The 23,327-nt window shown below is 40.4% G+C and overlaps 1 protein-coding gene across 8 annotated transcripts in view; it reads right to left on the bottom strand.

Moving 5' to 3' along the window:
• MTUS2 (microtubule associated scaffold protein 2) overlaps positions 1–23,327 on the bottom strand; it is a 590,108-nt gene that overhangs the window by 318,473 nt on the left and 248,308 nt on the right. For 7 of the 8 annotated variants that reach the window (XM_032403269.1, XM_032403268.1, XM_032403271.1 and 4 more), the window contains one exon: positions 4,843–5,040. In XM_032403269.1, the coding sequence (XP_032259160.1) occupies positions 4,843–5,040 (198 nt within the window). The remainder of the gene's footprint in view (positions 1–4,842; positions 5,041–23,327) is intronic. The other variant, XM_032403275.1, reaches the window with a different exon arrangement.

Here is a 23,327-nt window from a genome sequence, read left to right on the forward strand (position 1 = left end):
GGCTAATTACATGCAAGGAGATACATAGGTTATTAGATATCTGTGAGACTATTAGGTCAGTCTACATGATGATTTATCTCTGAATATAATCATACTTTAAATGACCTATTACATTTTCTACTCTTTGAGTTGTATAAAATATCTATAGGTATTCCATAGTCAAGAGAAGCAACATTTTAGAGATTCTAGAAAACTGTGAAAACCACAATGATGATGAACTCCACCAACTATCAAGACCCGTGAAAGCCTTGATAAAGTGAAAATAAGTTCCCTCTACAAAATACTTCTGAAAGCTGCTCAGGTTACTCTCAGGGCTCTCTCTTGTTCCATACTCTTACATAAGAGAAAATGTAAGAGAATTTCTATTGGCAAAGAATTTCTCTTGAAACTCTCTTACTGTAAAGGCCATGCTAGGTGGCATGAGCGATACTAAAATTATTAAAAGACATAGCCCCTATCCTCGAAGAGCTTATAATCTGTAGGGGAGACAGGGCAGAGAAATAAATAAGTACAATGAGACAGAATGTGATAATCCACAAAAGGGATGCAAGCAAGGAGCCATAGGACTTCCCAGGAGAAAAGATCGCTTCGGTTCACAGATGAAGGACAATTTTTTAGAGGAAGTGGCATTTGAATTGCACCTGAAAATGGCAGAATCTACAGAGAAATCTGGCTAGGGAAAGAGGGAGAGCATTTCAGAGACGTTTACACCAAGACCACAAAGGCAGGAAAGCACAAAGCCCTCAGAAGAAAAAGTGAACAATTCTGGTTGGCCAGTTGAGGGTGTACATGAGGGGACGGGATGTGGGAGAGGCAAGAAGGGAACCAGGCAGGTCATGGAGGACCTGGAATATCCAACAAGGAACAGAAGCAAGCACAGGGGCACCATGAAGCAATCAAAACAGGGTGAAAGGGAAAGTGATCTAGGACCGTGTGCCTTACAAATTACAGAGTGATGTGTTTGTGTGTGTATACCACATCTTCTCTATCCATTCATCAGCTGATAGACATTTCAGCACTCTCCATAGTTTGGCTATTGTTGATAATGCTGTCATAAACACCAGGGTGCATGCACCCCTTCAAATCTGTATTTTTGTATCCTTTAGGTAAATACCTAGTAGTGCAACTGCTAGATCATAGGGTAGCTCTATTTTTAACTTTTTGAGGAATCTCCATACTGTTTTCCAGAGTGGCTGTACCAGTCTGTGTTCCCACCAACATTGCAAGAGGGTTCCCCTTTCTCTGCATCCTCACCAACACCTGTTGTTTCTTGTGTTCTTAATTTTAGCCATTCTGACAGGAGTGAGATGGTATCTCATTGTGGTTTTGATTTGTATTTTCCTGATGATAAGTGATGTTGAGTATCTTTTCATGTCTCTGTTAGCCATCTGGATGTCTTCTTTGGAAGACTATTCATGTCTTCTGCCCATTTCTTAACTGGATTATCTGTTTTTTGGGTGTTGAGTTTGATAAGTTCTTCACAGATTTTGGATACTAATTCTTTATCAGATATGTCATTTGCAAATATTTTCTCTCATTCTGTAGGCTGCCTTTTAGTTGATTGTTTCCTTCACTGTGCAGAAGCTTTTTATCTTGAGGAAGTCCCAATAGTTCATTTTTTGTTTCCCTTGCCTCTGGAGACATGTCTAGTAAGAAGTTCCTATGGCCAAGGTCGAAGAGGTTGCTGCCTGTGTTCTCCTCTAGGAATCTGATGGGATTCCTGTCTCACATTTAAGTCTTTTAACCATTTTGAATTTATTTTTGTGTATGGTGTAAGAAAGTGGTCCAGTTTCATTCTTCTGCATGTGGCTGTCCAATTTTCCCAACATCATTAGTTGAAGAGACTGTCTTTTTTCCATCGGATATTCTTTTCTGCTTTGTCGAAGATTAGTCGACCGTATAGGCATGCGTCCATTTCTGGGCTCTCTATTCTGTTCCATTAATCTCTGTGTCTAACAGATGTAGTGAAAAGAAGGGCCATATGCACCCCAATGTTCATAGCAGCAATGTCCGCAATAGCCAAACTGTGGAAAGAGCCGAGATGCCCTTCAACAGATGAATGGATAAAGAAGATGTGGTCCATATATACAATGGAATATTACTCAGCCATCAGAAAAGATGAATACCCAACTTTTACATCAACATGGATGGGACTGGAGGAGATTATGCTAAGTGAAATAAGTCAAGCAGAGAAAATCAATTATCATATGGTTTCACTTATTTGTGGAACATAAGGAATAACATGGAGGACATTAGGAGAAGGAAGGGAAAAATGGGCGGGGGGAATTGGAGGGAGAGATGAACCATGAGAGACTATGGACCTGAGAAACAGACAGGGTTTTAAAGGGGAGGGGAGAGGGGGGATTGGTTAGCCCGGTGATGGGTATTAAGGAGGGCACGTACTGCATGGAGCACTGGGTATTATACGAAAACAATGGATCGTGGATCACTACATCAAAAACTAATGATGTAATGTATGGTGACTAACATAACATAATAAAATTTAAAAATAAATAAATAAAGAAAGAAGCGGGGGGGGGGGGAAATCTCTGTGTCTATTTTTGTGCCAGTACCATACTGTCTTGATCACTACAGCTTTGTAATGTAGCTTGAAGTCCGGAATCATGATGCCTCCAGCCTTGCCTTTTTTTTTTTTTTTTAAGATTTAATTATTTTAGAGAGAGAGAGAGAGGGTGAGCAGGGGGAGGGGCAGAGAGAGAGGGGTAGAAGCAGACCCTGCACTGAGCACAGAGTCCAACGTGGGGCTCAATCCCACAAGCCTGAGATCATGACCTGAGCCGAAATCAAGAGTGGGATGCTTAACTGACTGAGCCACCCAGGCACCCCTGCTTTTCTTTTTCAGGACTGCTTTGGCTATTCGGGGTCTTTTGTGGTTCATACAAATTTTAGGATTGTTTGCTCTAGCTCTGTGAAATATTCTGGTGGTATTTTGATAGGGATTGCATTAAAAGTGTAGATTGCTCTGGGTAGTATAGACATTTTAACAATGTTTCCTCTTCCAATCCCGGAGCATGGAATGTTTTTTCCATTTCTTTGTGTCCTCTTCAATTTCTTTCATAAGTGTTTTATAGTTTTCAGAGTACAGATCTTTTACCTCTTTGGTTAGGTTGATTCCTAGGTATCGTAATAGTTTTTACCTATTACTTTTAATATGAAGTCTTTAAAGTAGGAGTTATTTTCCCTGGCACATTATGGCTCTTGTCCCTCTGGGTGCTCAGGGTATCCCTCTCTAGTGTCCTTTGAAGCAGAGGTGAGAAGAAATACCCTAAGCACACCTGGAATGATTCTGTCCACACCTGCCAGCTCTCCTTTAGCAAAAGCTGCTGCCACAAGAACAAAGCTCAATTCATCTTGAAATCATTATTATTTTTTTTAAGAAATCAAGGCTTTAGCATCTTCCTTAGAAAGATATATACCATGTGAGATTTTTTTTTTTTTTTTAATCACTCTCGTGCTCCCTCTAAAAGAGAAACATGCCACTGGGAATTTTACTACTAAAAACTATGACAAATAGCTGCTCCTATATTTAAAAATCTTCAGACTGTCAATATGCACACACATATTCTAAAAATAGGAGTTCCACATTTGCAAATAGTTCTTTATTATATTCACATTTCAGATTTTGAGACATCTACTGGGCCCTAATGGAATCCATAATGACAACGGTGCCCCTAACATGAATCCTGTGTGAAAGTAGTTCAGAGATGCAGCGCCTTTAGGAAATCAAGTGAGCAAAAACCTCTCAGAAACTGCTTACAAACACCTCAACATAAAGGAAAGTGTAAGGTACTACTTTTAGGAATAACTAGGTAGACCAAAATTTAGAACTGTAAAAGTACAAATGCGCTGCACATCAGCTCTCCAAACCCAAGAAACAATAAAGAGCAAGCTCAGAGAAAGGAAATTAAAAAAAAAAATAATATGAATCAATCTCATTCTCAAACTCTCCCCCCCAAACCCCATCCTGCTGTCTCTTTCCCTTACTACTTCAGCCTGATTCAACTGTTGTAATCCCTCCCAAACAGCCCTGCACATGAAAACCTCTAAGACTTTCCTGGCCTTCCGGCAAGTTCTTGCTAACCAACATCTGAGATGTCATGGCTTCAGATCCAATAACAATGACTTTGAAGTTGACAGGCTGAGATGGGTTTTGGTCATCAAAGGCACAGCCAAATGGGGCAACCTCCAGATCTTCTTTAGAAACAGTGGCTGTTTGTGACTTACTCTGAGACTATTAATTCAGACTTTATAAAATATAGCTTATAACATCAGTCTCAGGAACCAGGCCTAGAGTAGCCTCATTCAGCTAATGGGGACCTTTCTAGACACAGAGTTGAAGAAGTTCAGCTGTGTTTTTTTTATTTTCAATATCATTTGGTTAACTTTTAGAAATCCAGCCAAGTGTTCCATCAAAATGAAGGCATTACAGGTAATCCCAGGTGACTAAAAGGATTCTCACCACCACTATTTAATACATGTTTCATGTAACACCTGTTTTGGATCTTTCTTTGACTTCTTACATAGAATCCATGGAGCAAAGGGCTCCTGGAGTCAGTCCCTGGATAAGTCATTTTCTATATTTCAACATCTTTTTCTAGCACGTTAACTCATAACTGAAAAATGATAGGGCCAAACAGGCTTTTTTTTCTTCAGTAGATTCTTTTCTAAAGTCCTAACAATGGTAGATTAAAGTAGTCAAATCAAATCTTTCATACACAAAGGAATGAAACTATTACACCCGCATGCGGATCCACCCGGCCCAGTGTGGCCCGAGGGGCGTATCCCGCAGGGGAGTAGCGCACGCCGGCCCCGCCCACTTACGGTTGGCCAGCCGGCCCTGCTCGGGCTGTGCGCTGTCCGCGGACTGGGTGCTGGAGACCGAGGACACGCTGGAACTCCGCACAAACCCAAACGCCGCTAGCTTGGCTGCCGGGAGACGCGAGTATCCGGGAGGACGAAGTCCAGATTTGGGTAGACTGGATTTTGCAGCATTTGAACCGGAGGCTTTCTTTAAATCTGCTATAATGAACGAAAACAAAACAAAACAAAAAAATCCGTTGACAACAAGATAGAGAATACATGGACTACGAATATTAATCTAGCTCTATCATAAACAGGCCACAATCAATCTTGCAGGGTGTGCTTTAGCACATTCACAAACACATCTTTATGAGAAAGGCCCCTCGCAGTGGGCTGGGGGTTTCAGAGAATTCAAATAAGAGGAGAGGCAGCGGGGCAGATGAGACAAGAACAGACAACTAGTCCTATTATATGACCATAAATAAAGGTATACAGTGCTTAGGAAGCTGAATGGAATGAACACTTACTGTTGTATGTTACCCTAGAATTGTGAAATAGACATACACCTTAAAATCTGACATGCAGTGGGCAAAGAGCCCTTGTGGCAAATAATTCATCAGCAATTTTAAACAGTATGTGATAATTCATGGAAGCATGTACAAAGAATCGTTTGCTAACATTCTGTTGGTTGTAGGAATGAGGTGGGCACAAATTGTGGAGCTGGCCAGGTGGAAATCCAGTCTCTGTCATTTATTAGCTGTGTAACCTCAGAAACTTGACCCAACACTTTAGAACTCAGTTTCCTCCCATGGAAGGACTGGGATGATAAAACTGGCCTCAAAGGTCTAATATAAATATTATTGCTTATAATAGAACTTTATAGGTGCTCCAATTAATTCTAGGGTTTTTTTTTTTCCTTTCTCCATGATCTGGTTTTGTGTTAAACTAAAATTCAAAAAACAAACTAAACTTCAAAATTAGTTCCCAGATATGTGCAAAGCCAGCTAATTTTGAAATAATAAAACATCATGCTATAAATCCACCATCTCAGCATGATGATATCTGAACCAGGCTCTGTTCATGGCCACTGGAATGATCATCTCCACACTATAAGAAGTCTTTCAATATCATATAGAACCAGGATGTTATCACACACAAATGCTCTTTAATATTCCTTAAAAGGAAAAAGGGCTAAAAGTCCTAATATTCTGTATAATTGTCCTAATGAAGCCATTTATAACTTTTACCTGCCATATTTACTGTGAGTGCTTATATACAGATCCTTCAGCAATGCTCCTCACTCCTTATTATCTACTGAAAGATTAACTGGGTTTCAGACTAATAATAATAAAAAAAATTTTTTTAAATTGATGCCTAAAAATCAATGAAGAATCTATAATAGAAATAAATCTATGTATGGAAATCTGTGGAGAACCAACAGATGTCCATCTGGTCCAGTGGTGCCTCTTCCTCTACTAGGAGCTCCCCTAAGAGTGAGGCTGTAGCCAGTTGTACATCCAGATAAAAGCAGAATATGCACAACTATGGTTTCCTGATTTCTGGGTCAGGACTAGGAGGAGGAGGAATCAGGTGAGTGCAGAGGGAAGAGGGAACAGGGATCTGGGGCTGCAATATTCCCAATTCAGTTCTGTCCTTCTGCTTGGGAAAAAAATGTTCAAATATGATGAGAAATAGTCATTGTTTAATAAGTAGTAATGGCCCTTCTGTATCAGCAATTAAATGTCAGATCAATGCCTTCAATTGCTGTTCTATCATTTTGCAGACTCTGAGATGATATCCCCAGAACAATGAAAGTGTCCCCGTAAATCAGATACATTTTCACAATAAATTTAAACTAAAGCAATTTTGGATAACGCCTCTAAAACAGTTTCTAAAAAATCAGATGTGATTTCAATAATAAGTATACTAAATCCATCATGTTTTGATACTAATTTCAGTTATAGAGAGTAAGAGTATAACCTCTTTCCCAACCCAGTTAATCAATAACTGATTTAAGATTACATAAAATCAAGTGAGAAGAATATGAATAAATGGGTTTTTTTCCTAGTAAACAAACCCATATTTCAGAATGAAGGAAAGGTCAGAATTCCTAACAGAACACCTTGGCATATAATAAACATTCATTTAATATTCATTTAAGAATGAAAACTAGATACTCCTGGGTGGCTCAGTCAGTTGAGCATCCAACTCTTGATTTTGGCTCAGGTTCATGATCTCATGGTAGTGGGATCGAGCTTCACATAGGGCTCCATGCTCAATGCAGAATCTGCTCAAGATTCTTTCCCTCTCCCTCTACCTGTCCCCCTGCTTAGGCACTTGCACGTGTGTACTCTCTCTCTAAAATAACTAACTAACTAAATAAATTCCTTTAAAAAATGAAAACTAGTTTATTAAATCATTACATAAGACCATAAAAGCACTGAAAATGTTCAAAGAGGAATTTATCCTATTCTACCCTTACCTATATTTAAGGATTGCTCATGTCGTCGGTAGAAAGGTAGCATGAACATGCAGAGAGGGAACTCAACAACACAGGATCCCAAGCAGACATGACGTAGGTCTCTAAGTGAGTTCTGGGCTTTCACTTTCCCTTAGTCCATCTTTCCCTTTGAATAAAGGCACATACTGTGAGTGTATGTGGGTGTAGGCTACTTGTGGGAGTATGTCTTACACCAACTCTCTGTGTACATAATTTTTTCTAAATTTAATGTAATCCATACATCAAGTTAGTATCCAGTGGTCTCTCCTCCTACCAGATACATCTCACAAATAGTTTACATACCTTCAGGGTTTGGAAGAACAGGTCTCATTCTTTGGAAACCATCAGTGCCTAGCACAGTGGTTTTGACAAATTATTCAATCAAATTTAGCTGAAGTCTGCAGTAGCCAAGCTTGCACAACATGAATATAGCCTGCTATGTGGGTTGAACACCTCCACTGGTCTCTCTGCATGAGAACTAGGCTGGAATGGGGCTCTAAACTCTGCTTTCTAAACAAGCACCTCCGTGATTCTCATTCAGGTAGTCCATGGAGCATACTTTGGGGTGAAAACGTCAAAGAAGATGCCATATCAGCCTGGGAAAGGTGCTCTTCAGCATTACATTCAGCTGCTCTGACTGAATGTGCCTTAATTTAATCTTAGTTTCTCATAAAAGGAATTTACTTATAAAAATGTGCACTCTTTACTATTTCTCAAGTGCAGCATGTCAGAAGAATATATTTTTTTCAACTATGTAGTGTCCTTGGACTATTCAAGAATATAGACTTTGATGGAAATAGCATATCAAAGTGCACAGTAAGTCCTCAATAAACAAATGATAACAATTAATATTAAATAAAACCGAGCAGACACATAAGAGAGACATCTTCCACAATGGTGGCACGAGGAGCTTCATGGACACTTTCTCCAGTAAACCAACCATAATTAGTAAAAATCATTTTTAAAAAACAACAATCATTTAAAGTTTCTAGAAATTGTTCTAAGGGCATACAGCAAATAAACATTTATAAATGAAAATCTACTAAATCCCGTAAGAATAGTCAGACTGGATGGCACTTGAGCCTGACCCACTCCTTTCCTCCTCTGCAACCCTGTCCATCTCAGCATGATGAAAGCTCTACTCTGGGTGGCTGGGACCAAGGCAACAGGATTCCTCTCCCCCTGCTCAAGAACTACCATATCTCGGGGTGCCTGGGTGGCTCAGTTGGTTAAGTGGCTGCCTTCGGCTCAGGTCATGATCCCAGGGTCCTGGGATCGAGCCCCACATCGGGCTCCCTGCTCAGCGGGAGGCCTGCTTCTCCCTCTCCCTCTGCCTGCCTCTCTGCCTACTTGTGCTCTCTATCTCTCTGTCAAATAAACAAATAAAATCCTAAAAAAAAAAAAAAAAAAGAACTACCATATCTCACTGGGAGAGGCGGGCCACCATCATTTCCCATTCCCTATGCCCTCCCCTCAGGTCCATGTTGCAGAAACTAAATTACATGCAAGCAAGAGGCCAAGAGGTCAGGAGACTCTCCCTTCGCCCAGCCCCAAGTAAGAGGGCAGAGGCACTACCCCAGGCACAGCAGGCCAAAAATACTGGGGCCCTAATCACTGTTGCCCTGGCTCACTTGTAGGCTAGAGGTTCAATATCAGGAGAGGTAAAGGGAAAAGAACAGAAGCTACCGACCCTGCCTAGCAGCCACCTGTAAATCAGGATTGCCACTCCTAGAGGAGCAGACCAGTGTCCCTGCCACACCCCCCAGCAGAGTCATAACTAAGAGGTTTGCCCAAAGGTAGAAGATAGGCCATAAGAACAAAAATCACTGAGGCACTCTGTAATGCCCACATTAAAAAAGAAGAAAGATGTCATATCAATAAAGTAATCTTCCATCTAAAGACACTGAAGAAAGAAGAGCAAACCAAATGTAAGTAGAAGGAAGGAAATAATAAATACTAGAATGGTAATAAATATAACAAAATGGAAAAGTAAAAAGTCAAGAAAATCAAATTTGGTTTTTAGAAAGATCAACAAAGTTGGCAAACCTTTAGTTACAACTGATCAAGAAAAAAGGAGAGAAGACTCAATTTGTTAAATGAGGAATGAAGAGGGGACATCACTACTAATCTTACAAAAGTAGAAGGAATTATAAGGGAATATTATGAACAACTTAGTGAAATGAACATGTTCCAGAAAAACACAAAGGAAAAAAAAGGAAATAGAAAATCTGAGTATACTTACAACAAAGAAATTGAATTAGTAATCCAAAAACTTCCTACAAAGAAAAGCCCAGACCCAAATATCATTAATAGGGAATTCTATCAAGCATTTAAAGAATTTATACCAGTTCTTCACAAATTATTCCAGGGAGGGAGGGAGGGAGAGAGAGAAACACTTCCAAATTCATTCTATGAGGCCAGTGTTACTTGATAACCTAACCAAACATATCACAAAAAAAAACTCTTACAGATGGAAAATTCTCACCAAAATATAGCAAACTGAAATCAGCCACATATAAAAAGTATTACATACCATAACCAAGTGAGATTTATCCCTAGAATGAAAGAGTGGTATAACATGGAAATCAATGTATTATGTCATATGAATAGAACAAAGAAAAACCACATGATCATCTCAATATATGCAGAAAAATCACTTGACAACTTCCAAGAGCATTTCATGAATAGAAAAATGTCCTCAACTTGGTAAGGGGATGGAAAAAAAAATCCATAGCTAACATCATACTCAATAGAAAAAGAATGAATCCTTCCCCCATAGATCAGGAACAAGGCAAGGCAGTTTGCTCTCATCTACTCAATATTTTATGGAAGGTTCAAGTCAGGACAATTGGGCAAGAAAATTAAAAGGCTCGCAGATTGGAAACAAGAAGCAAAACTTTCTCCATCTGTAGATCACACAATCTTGTATATAGAAAACCCTATGAAAACTAAAGCCTTATAATAAATGAGTTCAACATACAAAAATCAATTGTATTTCTATATACTTGCAATAACTAATCCAAAAATGAAATTAATAAAGTTTCATTTACAATATCATCAACAAAATAAAATATTTAGGAAATGTAGTAAAGGGATGGACTCCCTTTTTTTTTTTTTATGTTTGACTGCTAACAGCTATCAGGTTTCAAACCCCACACCTCCTTTTATACTGCCCACATATCTGGAAAAGCTGATACGAAAGCCCAGGACAGCCTCCTTTGGCGCTGGCAGGCAAGTCAAACTACACTAAGCCCCTTCCCACATCCATGAGAATTTCACCTCCCCCCACCCCTGACAACAATAAAGTAAGTTGAGTCATTTCATATGTATTTGAGAGGCCTGCACTGCTCTCCCCAGACACCTCAGTTATGTGAGTAATAAACTCCCTCATAAGCTGCTTTGTGTATGGCATCATCAGTCTTGACATCCAAACCAAATTTTGGGTGGAGGTCCATCCTATCTCTTCAGGGTGACCACAACAATAGGTGGTATGACCAGGATGCTGAGACAGTGACCCCCATCACCGGGAGCCTTTCTTCGTGTTTCGCTTGCTAGCTGACTCTGCTGCCTAATAGAAAACACACACTGGGGTGCCTGTGTGGCGCGGTTGGTTAAGCTTCCGACTCCTGGTATTGGCTCAGGTCATGATGTCAGGGTCATGAGATCGAGTTCCATGTTGGGCTCTGTCCTGCGTGCAGAATCTGCTTGAGTTTCTCTTTCCCTCTCCCTCTGCCCCTCCTGCTTGTGTGCTGTCTCTCTCTAAAATAAATAAATAAATCTTAAAAAAAAAGAAAACAGGAAAGAAGGAAAGCACGGCCTTGGAGCTGCTGCTTGATGGCTAGCTCATGCTTTGAGCTGTGCTGCTCTGCTCTGCATTAGTGAGTCCGACAGAGCCTCTGTCATAGATTAACCTGACCCATGTTGGAAGTTTCAATAATTAATTGGTTGTTCAGAGACAGGAATGTGATTGGGGTGGGGTCCTAAGTGTGGCCTTGGGGTCCTGCACCTATGTCTTAGAACGCAGTTGTAACAGATGCCAGGCTCAGGGGAAAGACTACCTTTTGCTGCATACAGGTCCCCTGGGTGATCACTCATGAAAAAGCAGTCATTAGAGGAAAAACACACACACACAAAAGAGAAAAAGCAGTATGTGAAATGCTGAGGTATGCATTCCTAAAAGCAAATGGCTGCGCAGGCCCCTTAAATACCTCTGTTGCTGCTGCTGTCTATGCCTCTGTCCCAACAAAAATCCTGATCCTTGGAGTTATAGAGAAAAACACCCATGGCATCTCTATAGCATAGGGAAAGGGGTTAACTCAAATCCTCCTTAAGCCTGAGGTCCTTAAGTCCTATAAAGTAACACTGTCATGGGAGAGGCCTCCAACCCTGATGATACTGATCGGAAGCTCTCCCAGGGGGAAATCTACAAATAGAAGGGGAGTAGAGAGAACCCCCAGTAAAACCAACAAGGGAAAAAAAGGAATACAGGGGTGGAGGAAGGAGAAGGGAAGAAGCCCGGATTTGGCAGAATAAACAAAAAACTGAAACAGAGGTCTACAGTTGGACCCAACTGGAAATCGAAAATTTCCTAAAAGAATTTATACACCAAAAGATAAAAAGGGCACTGACTTTTGTGTATCCTATAACATAGCTTCTGAATTAATCTTAACATCTCCTTAAATGTACTAATTGACAAACCTTTATGACTTTAATCAATACTGGGGCTCAAACTATAGTTATACATGGGGATCTCATTAAATTTAAATACTATATCCCCTATAGTATTCTCTAATCTTAAGGGAGTTACTGAACGAGAAATAAAAGAAACATAGATATGCTTCATCTTAACCACGAGAATTATCATCTTGCCTCCATTTCCCAGAGTCAGAGCATCCATTGCCCTAAAATATCCCATAGTGGACATGAACACTCTGTGATTAATACATTTAGAGAAAATGAAAGTTTTGACACATAAAAAACTTGGCTTGACAAAATGGGACCCTACAGACCATACCTCCAGTTAAAGCAGTTAACAGGACTGGCTATAAATTAAAGCAAGGCCTGCAAGAACTGAAACACATTACTACAAGACCCCTACTGCTCTTTTAACAAGACAATCTGGCCCATTCTTAGTCCCTCAGTCACAGTTTTCCTTCACTTCCTGAAGGGACACAAAACACCTTTACAGAGCGGCTACCCACAAAATCTTTGTGGACTAGATCTTGACTGGATCCACCTTTCTCAAGGAGCATAGGTCTGACATTACAATGACGACATCCTCCTTTGAGGACATTTATATGACACACTTATTCAGGACGTACAAATACAAAGACGCCCATAAACAGATGGGCCACTGCCTAACACAAAGGTGTGCAAGGCCCTGCCACCTTCATTAAATTCCTACAAATTATTTGACAAGCTGTGGGGTACTCTATCCCTGATACTGTCAAGAAACAGTGATTCTCTCAATATCCAAAATATTAAAAGAAACCCGGGGTCTTTTAGACTCCTTTGGGTTCAGGAGGCAAATATTCTTCATTTGCAAACTATACGTAAGCCCATTTATGCTCTTACTTGCAAAGTGGCTCACCTTTCGTGGGATCCCCTCCAACAAAAGGCTCTAGAATCTGTCCAAATTGCAATCAACACAGACTTCCATTAGTGCCCTCAGAGACACTCTCACTGTAGAGGCTTTAGCAACCCCTCTCATGCCTTCTGGAGTTTCTAGACCACCAATAATGGTTATAAGTTGCTCATGGGTTTCTGCTCTAAGAAACTGACCTCCTTGGCCCTGCAATATACAATATTAGAGTGGCACTGGCTGGGCCCCTGCTGGTCTCTCCTGAAAAGTAAAGCTCTCATCTGCCCTGAACCTGTGACCCTGTGCACCAAGGTCCCCAATATGCCGTAGGTTATAAAAGTAGCATCCCACAAACTCACAAACTCAGCAGAGGTAGCCTGGACTTCTTGCTACAGGATGGAACCAAACCTGGGCCCTATGGCATAGCCCACCTGCAGAAGGGGGTGGTCTCCCTGTCCTCAGTCCCTTGCCTGATGTCACAGTGCCAGAGGACATCACTCTTTTCCCAGACCCACTGGCTACCCGTGGAGCCCCTTAGGATCAACTGATGAACAGCAGTGGGAGTTCATGCACTTTATATGGTTGGAACCGTAACTGTCACACATGATGGAGCTCGTTGAGAGTTGCTGTTTTCATCCCGTAGCCGAGATGTTCCTGAAAAGGATGCAACCCAAGCGTCCCACAATTAGACAAACTTCAAAGTGTCATCTAACACCGGATGCTCTGGTCCAAGTCAGTCCCATCCCCACGTTTTTACACTCTTGGGCCATTGCCATTGGCCTGGCTGTCTGGCCCAGCCAGTGGCAGCAACAATTCCTTATTCAGGGTTGTGCTCTTTAAGGTTAAAAAAAAAAAGTTTGAGAATCATTTTGTGCTACAGAGACCCAAACAATAAAATTCAAGTCACACATGTTTCTACACTCCCTACAGCCACAATACAAGCTCTCACCATGACAGTCCTTATCCACTTTTGGAGTTCCAAACATTACTGATAGCGAACAAGGCAATCATTACGCTTCTCAGAATACACAACTCTGGGCTCTTGAACAAGGCATTCACTGGAACTTTACCTTCCTTAATGACCTTAGGCTGCAAGTTTCATAGAGCACTATAATGGCTTACTAAATAAGTTCAAATTCAATTAAATATAGCACATTTTAATCATCAAACATCAGGGCTCTCTGGCTCCTCCCATCTGAGAAAGCTCACAAGCAAGTGTGGTATTCCCCTCTTGGCACCTGTGGGAAAGTCAAACCTCCAACATCTCCTGAGTTTGGAACAATCACCCATACCCCACTCCCTACCCACAAAAAAAGCTCCAAATGAATCTCCTTTCCTTGCTCTCTTTCAAGCCATTTGGACCTCCTTGGAGGACCTGTTCTGCTCTCCCCAGAAACATGAAATATGTAGATAATAAAGCTTTTTACACCCTCTTGAGGTATGTTTGTGCCATTATCAATCTCCACTAGGAAAGAGAAGCAAATGAGGACTTTCTATTTCATTGTCTAAGGTAGCTATGCAATCACCTCCCTGGTAAAGTTCCAATTATAGTTGACCTTTAAACAATAGAGGTTTGAACTGAATGGGTCCACTTACAGGTGTTTTCTTTTTTCCAATAAATACAGCACAGTATTGTAAAAGTATTTTCTCTTCCTTATGATTTTCTTAATAACATTTCCTTTTCTCTAGCTTATTCTATCGTAAGAATACAGTACATAATACATATACAAAATATGTGGTAATCAACTGTATGTTGGCTTCTGGTCAATAGTAAGGCTTCAGGTTAACAGCTATCAGTAATAAAGATTTGGGAGACAAAAGTTACACACAGATTTTTGACTGCACAGGGGAATTGGTGCTCCTAACCCTCACATTGTTCAAGGGTCAACTGTGTGTGAGAACCAAGGTAGACGTTTTGGGGGTTTTGCTTTGTATGAATTTTACTTATACCAGCGTGCTTGAAAGTATGAAATGCACTGCTTCTAGACTATAAAGCTATTTCATGAAAAGGCTACTCTGTAATATTTCATTTTGCTTTACTATAAATCCAAATTACCTGAATATTTTCCTAATACTAAATGGGAATCTGAACAAATTTGAGGGTTCATCTATATTTTCAACGTGGCTATACCAGGAATAAACAAACAAACTGTAAAACTTATTCTCTGTAAACTGCAAAACATTATTAAAATAAATTAGAGAATACACAAACAAGTGGAAAACATTCTATGTTCATGGATTAGAACACTCACCGTTGTTAAAATGGCACTACTCCCCAAACTGATCTACAGATCAATGCAATCCCTATCAAAATTCTAGCTGGCTTCTTTGCAGAAACTGACAAGCTGATCCTAAAATTCATGTGGAAATTCAAAAAAACAAAGGATAGTCCAAATAATCTTGCAAAATAAACACAAAGTTAGAGGGCTCATAGGTCTAATTTTCAAAACTCAGTACAAGGCTGGAGTAATCAAGGCTGTGTGGTACTAGCATAAGGACAGACACAGCTTAATATAAGAGAATTGAGTTTGCAGAAATAACCCAACATTTATAGTCAACTGAATTTCAACAAGGCTGCCAAGTCCATTCAATGGGGGAAAGAAATGGTTTGCAACGAATGGTGATTGGACAACTAGGTATACATATGTGTAAGAAGGATGTTAGACCACTACCTCTTGTCATATTAAAAAAAAAATCTCAAAAATGTATTCGAGACTTCAATAGAGATACTAAAACTATAAAACTCTTAGAAGAAAACATAGTTATATATCTTCATGACCTCAAATTAGGCAATAATTTCTTATGTGTGACACAAAAAGTGTAAGCAACAAAAGAAAAAAATAAACTGAATTTCAACCAAAGTAAAAGCTTTCAAAATTAAACGCACCATGAGACAGTACCTCGTGCCTATTAGAATGTCCATCACCAGAAAGATAAGAGACAAATACTGGTATGGAAGTGGAGAAGAAGGAACCCTTGTGCACTGCAGCTGGGTTTGGAAATTTGCATAGCAACTATGGAAAACAGCATGGAGAACTCTCAAAATATTAAAATGATCCAGCAATTCCACTTCTGGGAATATATCCAAAGGCAAAGAACATAAAAAGATATCTGCACCCCCATGTTCACAGCAGCATTATTTACAATGGCCAAGACATGGAAACAACCTAAGTGTCCATCAATAGACGAATGGATAAAGAAGTTATTTTACACACACACACACATACACACACACACACACTAGAATATTATTCAGCCATTAAAAAATGAGAAAATTTGCAGCAACATGGATGGAATTTGAAGGCATTATACTAAGTGAAATAAGTCCGACAGAGAAAGACAAATACTGTATGATCTCACTTATATAGAGAATCTTAAAACAAACAATCAAAAAGACCCAAAATGACAGATCGTCTAAGCAAAAGATCAACAAGGAAATAAAGACTTTAAATGACACACTGGACCTAATGGACTTCACAGACATATTCAGAACATTCCATCCCAAAGCAACGGAATACACATTCTTCTCTAGTGCCCATGGAACATTCTCCAGAATAGATCACATCCTAGGTCATAAATCAGGTCTCAACCAGTACCAAAAGATTGGGATCATTCCCTGCCTATTTTCAGACCACAATGCTTTGAAACTAGAACTCAATCACAAGAGGAAAGTCAGAAAGGACTCAAATACATGGAAGCTAAAGAGCATCCTACTGAAGAATGAATGGGTCAACCAGGAAATTAAAGAAGAATTAAAGAAGAATTAAAAAAATTCATGGAAACCAATGAAAATGAAAACACAACTGTTCAAAATCTTTGGGATGCAGCAAAGGCAGTCCTAAGAGGAAAGTATATAGCAATACAAGCCTTCCTCAAGAAACAAGAAAGGTCTCAAGTACACAACCTAACCCTACACCTAAAGGAGCTGGAGAAAGAACAGCAAATAAAGCCTAAACCCAGCAGGAGAAGAGAAATAATAAAGATCAGAGCAGAAATCAATGAAATAGAAAGCAAAAGAACAGTAGAACACATCAACGAAACTAGGAGCTGGTTCTTTGAAAGAATTAACAAGATTGATAAACCCCTAGCCAGACTTATCAAAAAAGAAAAGAGAAATGACCCAAATCAACAAAATCATGAATGAAAGAGGAGAGATCACAAGCAACACCAAAGAAATACAAACAATTATAAGAACATATTATGAGCAACTCTATGCCAGCAAATTCGATAACCTGGAAGAAATGGATGCATTCCTAGAGATGTATCAACTACCAAAACTGAACCAGGAAGAAATAGAAAACCTGAACAGACCTATAACCACTAAGGAAATTGAAGCAGTCATCAAAAATCTCCCAAAACACAAAAGCCCAGGGCCAGATGGCTTCCCAGGGGAATTCTACCAAACATTTCAAGAAGAATTAATACCTAACTTCTGAAACTGTTCCAAAATATAGAAATGGAAGGAAAACTTCCAAATTCGTTTTATGAGGCCAGCATTACCTTGATCCCAAAACCAGACAAAGACCCCATCAAAAAGGAGAATTACAGACCAATATCCCTGATGAACATGGATGCAAAAATTCTCACCAAAATACTAGCCAATAGGATCCAACAGTACATTAAAAGGATTATTCACCACGACCAAGTGGGATTTATCCCTGGGCTGCAAGGTTGGTTCAACATCCGCAAATCAATCAACGTGATACAATACATTAACAAAAGAAAGAACAAGAATCATATGATCCTCTCCATAGATGCAGAAAAAGCATTTGACAAAGTACAGCATCCTTTCTTGATCAAAACTCTTCAGAGTATAGGCATAGAGGGTACATACCTCAATATCATAAAAGCCATCTATGAAAAACCTACAGCGACTATCATTCTCAATGGGGAAAAACTGAGAGCTTTCCCCCTAAGGTCAGGAACGAGGCAGGGATGTCCACTATCACCACTGCTATTCAACATAGTATTGGAAGTCCTAGCCACAGCAATCAGACAACAAAAAGAAATCAAAGGCATCCAAATCGGCAAAGAAGAAGTCAAACTCTCACTCTTTGCAGATGATATGATACTTTATGTGGAAAACCCAAAAGACTCCACCCCAAAACTGCTAGAACTCATACAGGAATTCAGTCAAGTGGCAGGATATAAAATCAATGCACAGAAGTCAGTGGCATTCCTATACACCACCAACAAGTCAGAAGAAAGAGAAATTAAGGAGTCGATCCCATTTACAATTGCACCCAAAACCATAAGATACCTAGGAATAAATCTAAGCAAAGAGGCAAAGGATCTGTACTCAGAAAACTATAAAATACTCATGAAAGAAATTGAGGAAGACACAAAGAAATGGAAAAACGTTCCATGCTCATGGATTGGAAGAACAAATATCGTGAAGATGTCAATGCTACCTAGAGCAATCTACACATTCAATGCAATCCCCATCAAAATACCATCCACTTTTTTCAAAGAAATGGAACAAATAATCCTAAAATTTGTATGGAACCAGAAAGACCCCGCATAGCCAGAGGAATGTTGAAAAAGAAAAGCAAAGCTGGCGGCATCACAATTCCGGACTTCAAGCTCTATTACAAAGCTGTCATCATCAAGACAGTATGGTACTGGCACAAAAACAGACACATAGATCAATGGAACAGAATAGAGAGCCCAGAAATGGACCCTCAACTCTATGGTCAACTAATCTTTGACAAAGCAGGAAAGAATGTCCAATGGAAAAAAGACAGTCTCTTCAACAAATGGTGTTGGGAAAATTGGACAGCCACATGCAGAAGAATGAAACTGGACCATTTCCTTACACCACACACAAAAATAGACTCCAAATGGTTGAAAGACCTCAATGTGAGACAGAAGTCCATCAAAATCCTAAAGGAGAACACAGGCAGCAACCTCTTTGACCTCAGCCACAGCAACTTCCTAGAAACACCGCCAAAGGCAAGGGAAGCAAGGGCAAAGATGAACTATTGGGACTTCATTAAGATAAAAAGCTCTTGCACAGCAAAGGAAATAGTCAACAAAACCAAAAGACAACCGACAAAATGGGAGAAGATATTTGCAAATGACATATCAGATAAAGGGCTAGTATCCAAAATCTATAAAGAACTTATCAAACTCAACACCCAAAGAACAAATGATCCAATCAAGAAATGGGCAGAAGACATGAACAGACATTTCTGCAAAGAAGACATCAAATGGCCAACAGACACATGAAAAAGTGTTCAACATTGCTCGACATCAGGGAAATCCAAATGAAAACCTCAATGAGATACCACCTCACACCAGTCAGAATGGCTAAAATTAACAAGTCAGGAAAGGACAGGTGTTGGCGAGGATGCAGAGAAAGGGCAACCCTCCTACACTGTCAGTGGGAATGCAAGCTGGTGCAGCCACTCTGGAAAACAGTATGGAGGTTCCTCAAAAAGTTGAAAATAGAGCTACCCTATGACCCAGCAATTGCACTACTGGGTATTTACTCCAAAGATACAAATGTAGGGATCTGAAGGGGTACGTGCACCCTGATGTTTATAGCAGCAATGTCCACAATAGCCAAACTGTGGAAAGAGCCAAGATGTCCATCGACAGATGAATGGATAAAGAAGATGTGGTATATATACACAATGGAATATTATGCAGCCATCAAAAGGAATGAAATCTTGCCATTTGCAATGACGTGGATGGAACTGGAGGGTATTATGCTGAGCGAAATAAGTCAATCAGAGAAAGACATGTATCATATGATCTCACTGATATGAGGAATTCTTAATCTCAGGAAAGAAACTGAGGGTTGCTAGAGTGGTGGGGGGTGGGAGGGATGGGGTGGCTGGGTGATAGACATTGGGGAGGGTATGTGCTATGGTGAGCACTGTGAATTGTGTAAGACTGTTGAATCACAGACCTGTACCTCTGAAACAAATAATACATTATATGTTAAAAAAAAGAAGAAGATAGTAGGAAGGGAAGAATGAAGGGGGGGAAATCGGAGGGGGAGACGAACCATGAGAGACTATGGACTCTGAGAAACAAACTGAGGGTTCTAGAGGGGAGGGGTGTGGGGGGATGGGTTAGCCTGGTGATGGGTATTAAAGAGGGCACGTATTGAATGGAGCACTGGGTGTTATGCACAAACAATGAATCATGGAACACTACATCAAAAACTAATGATGTCATGTATGGTGATTAACATAACATAATAAAAAAAATGGGTAAAGGATCAGAGTAGACAATTCTCCAAAGAAGATACACAAATAGCTAACATGCATGTGAATTTTCCAACAAGCACATAATCCTATGCTCAACATCACTAGTCATTAGGGAAATGTAAATCAAAACTGCAAGAAAATATACTTCACATCAAGAAGAGAGTTACAATTTAAAAAGTTGATAATAAATGTAGGAAACGTTGTAGAGAAATCAGAATCGGGCACTGATGGTGGGAATGTAAAATGCTACAACAGCTTTGGAAAACAGTCTGGTGTTCCCTCAAAATGTTAAATATCGAGTTACCTACAATATCTCAGCAATCCTACTCTTAGGCATGCACCCAAGAGAAGCAAAGACAAATATCTACACAAAAACTTGTATACACATGTTTACAGTGGCATTATTAATAATAGCCAAAAGTGGCTAAAAGAACCCAAATATCCATCAGCTAATGAGTTTACAAATAAATTGTGACCTATCCAATGAAATTTATTCAGCAATAAAATTATTATGTTCTCCCCAAATGTATATGTTGAAGCCCTAATGCTCAGTTTGAGTATATGTGGAGATAGGCCTTTAAGGAGGTAATTAAGGTAAAATTATGTCATAGGGATGGGGCCCTAATCCAATAGGACTGGTGTCCTACACGAAGAGGAAGAGACACTAGAGATAGCTCTCTGCACATGCAAGGACAGAGAGAGAAGACGGCCATCTGCAAACCAAGAAGAGAGGCCTCATCAGAGGCTGGCACTCGGTCTTGGACTTGAAGCCTCCAAAACTGTGAGAAAATAAATTTCTGCTGTTTAAGCCACCCAGTCTGTGATATAAAATTATGACCGCTGAAGCAGACCAATACAGGACTGAAGTACTTAGATACGCTACAAATTGGATGAACCTTGAAAACATTAGGGCAAGTGAAAGAAACCAGACAACAAAAGGCCACATATTAAAGACTCCTTTATTTGAAATGTCCAGAATAGGCAAATCTACAGAGACAGAAGGCAGATTAATGGTTACCAGGGGCTGGGGTTTAGGGAAAGTGAGGAGGACCTGATAATGAATATAGGGTTTCTTTCTTTTTAGAGTCACGAAAATGTTCTAAAATTGATTGCAGAGATGGTTGCACAACACTGTGAACAGACTTAAAACCACTGAATTTACAATTTAAATGGGTGAATTGTAAGGTATGTGAATTATATTGCAATAAAGCTGTTACTTAAGTTGTTATCAACAGAAACACAGAGAGACAGAGACAGAGAGCACGAGAGCTAGCCAGCTAGTTAACTAGCTTCTGGAAAGGAGAATAAAGAGGTAAGACAGAAGATACAGGAAATGAGGCAGAAGATGGATGACTAGATCAGACCTTCGCGACCCAAAGGAGAGGTGAGTGATGCAGAGGCATCTGTGGCATCAGCCAGCAGCAGAGACACCTGCCACCAGCACGAAGGGCCAGGGAAAACTGCCTCAAGGAGGGTAAAACTGGGGAAGCAGGACAAGGAAGAGAAAGAGAAGAGAGCTGCGCAGCCTCTGGCTTCACTCAGTTCAGCTGAGCTCAAGAAACACCCACTGAACATACACCAGGTGTCCTGCTATCTCTTGCAAAATAAAAATAAGTAAGGCCTAGTCCCCACTAACACGGGCACGAGACTCGTATGCAGAAAATCCCAATGAAACATGCTCAGTGGTACCACAGAGGCAAGAGCCCAGAGCTGTGGAAGCACAAAGGGGATGAGGTCCTGAGCCCGCCTGGGCTCACCAAGATCGGGCTGTTGGAAGAGATATTCTCGAGCTGGCTCACAAAGGGTAAACAGGAGCAAGTTGAGTTAGGTACAGGAAAAGGGAAGAGGGCATTTCAGGGAGGAGGCTGCTGAGCAAGGCAGGGGGAACCAGGTCTGATGGTGGAGAGGGAGGCTGGAGGAACTTGAATGACATTAAGGTGTTTGGGCTTGGTCGTTCTCCTGACCAATCCTGAGTAATGGAGAGCCAGTAAAGTATTTTAAAGGAAGGAGAATGGGTTTGATTTGCTGTATGGAGGTTGGGTTGGAGATGGGCAAAACTGGATACAGGAACTCAGCTGGGAGGCAGTAAGTAAGGAGAGAAGTCTTGATGTTCTGAGAACAGGAAAGGAGTAGAGTGGATATATTCAAGTTACAAACCCAGCAGGTCTTGCTGATAGATTAGCTGGGGGGCCATGGGGAGGGTGAGGAAAAAGTGATCCTCTTTGTTACAGGAACAAGAAAAGACCTACATACCTGCAAAATCTCGAAGGGAACCACAGTAGTGAAGCCATGCCCCACTGAGATCATGTATACCTGAAAATACAACAATTTGTAGGAACTTTAGGAAAATCCTTCTCACTTCAAAAAGAATATAGCAAGCTTTGGCCAGAGGAGCCCAATGGAAGGCTTTCCTATGGATTGGTTGCACAGTCCATGGGGTTACTGCCTGTGCTCAGCAAAGCAAACCCCAGAAAGGCGCATAATGAAGAGCACAGTGGACACATGATGCCTGAACAGGCAAGGATGTGGACAGATTGGGTGGGGGGGGGACGCTCAGATCTTACACTTTATACAAAAACTCTGTCTCGCCAGGGGTAAAGGGCAAAAGCACAAGATCACAGATGTGTCCATGATCTGGGAATGGTGAGAGGAAAAATGTAACCGGCATTATTTGTTACTCGGGGTACAAAGTGCAATGACTCCAAGCAGCTTGGTCTGGGCGGCTTAATGTGTTTGGAATTATGAAGAGATTGGTCGAAGGTAAAAACAGAACATTGTGCTAAATGAGCAATAAATATTCCGCAAAACCAAATGATCCATCCTAGATATGCAGTGGGTCTTTAATTGAGGCCCAAATCTCAAGATTTAATTTCTTATAATAATCCAAAAAACTGGGACTAAGCATTTTTGCATTCTTAGGATAACCAGGATCTGAGTGTCTGCATATGCATTTGTCTAGATGTTGTTCAACCACCTAAAGTGACTGCATTTAAGAGATTCACAAATATCCAGTGACATATTTTCCATTTTATTAGACTAAAACAACCACTAGGCAGAGTTAACCTACGTATACGTTTGGTCGGTGCATAAATGAGTCAGAGCTTCTGCATAGGAAAAGGGACTTGGAAAGGGGTAGGGTCAGAACAGTCATAAAAGAGTGCTACAAACAGGAAGGAAATCAGCAGAAGGGACAAGTAACATAAATGCT

This window comes from Phoca vitulina, unplaced genomic scaffold (genome assembly GCF_004348235.1).
Source record: "Phoca vitulina isolate PV1807 unplaced genomic scaffold, GSC_HSeal_1.0 scaffold5, whole genome shotgun sequence".
In the NCBI taxonomy this organism is placed as follows: domain Eukaryota; kingdom Metazoa; phylum Chordata; class Mammalia; order Carnivora; family Phocidae; genus Phoca; species Phoca vitulina.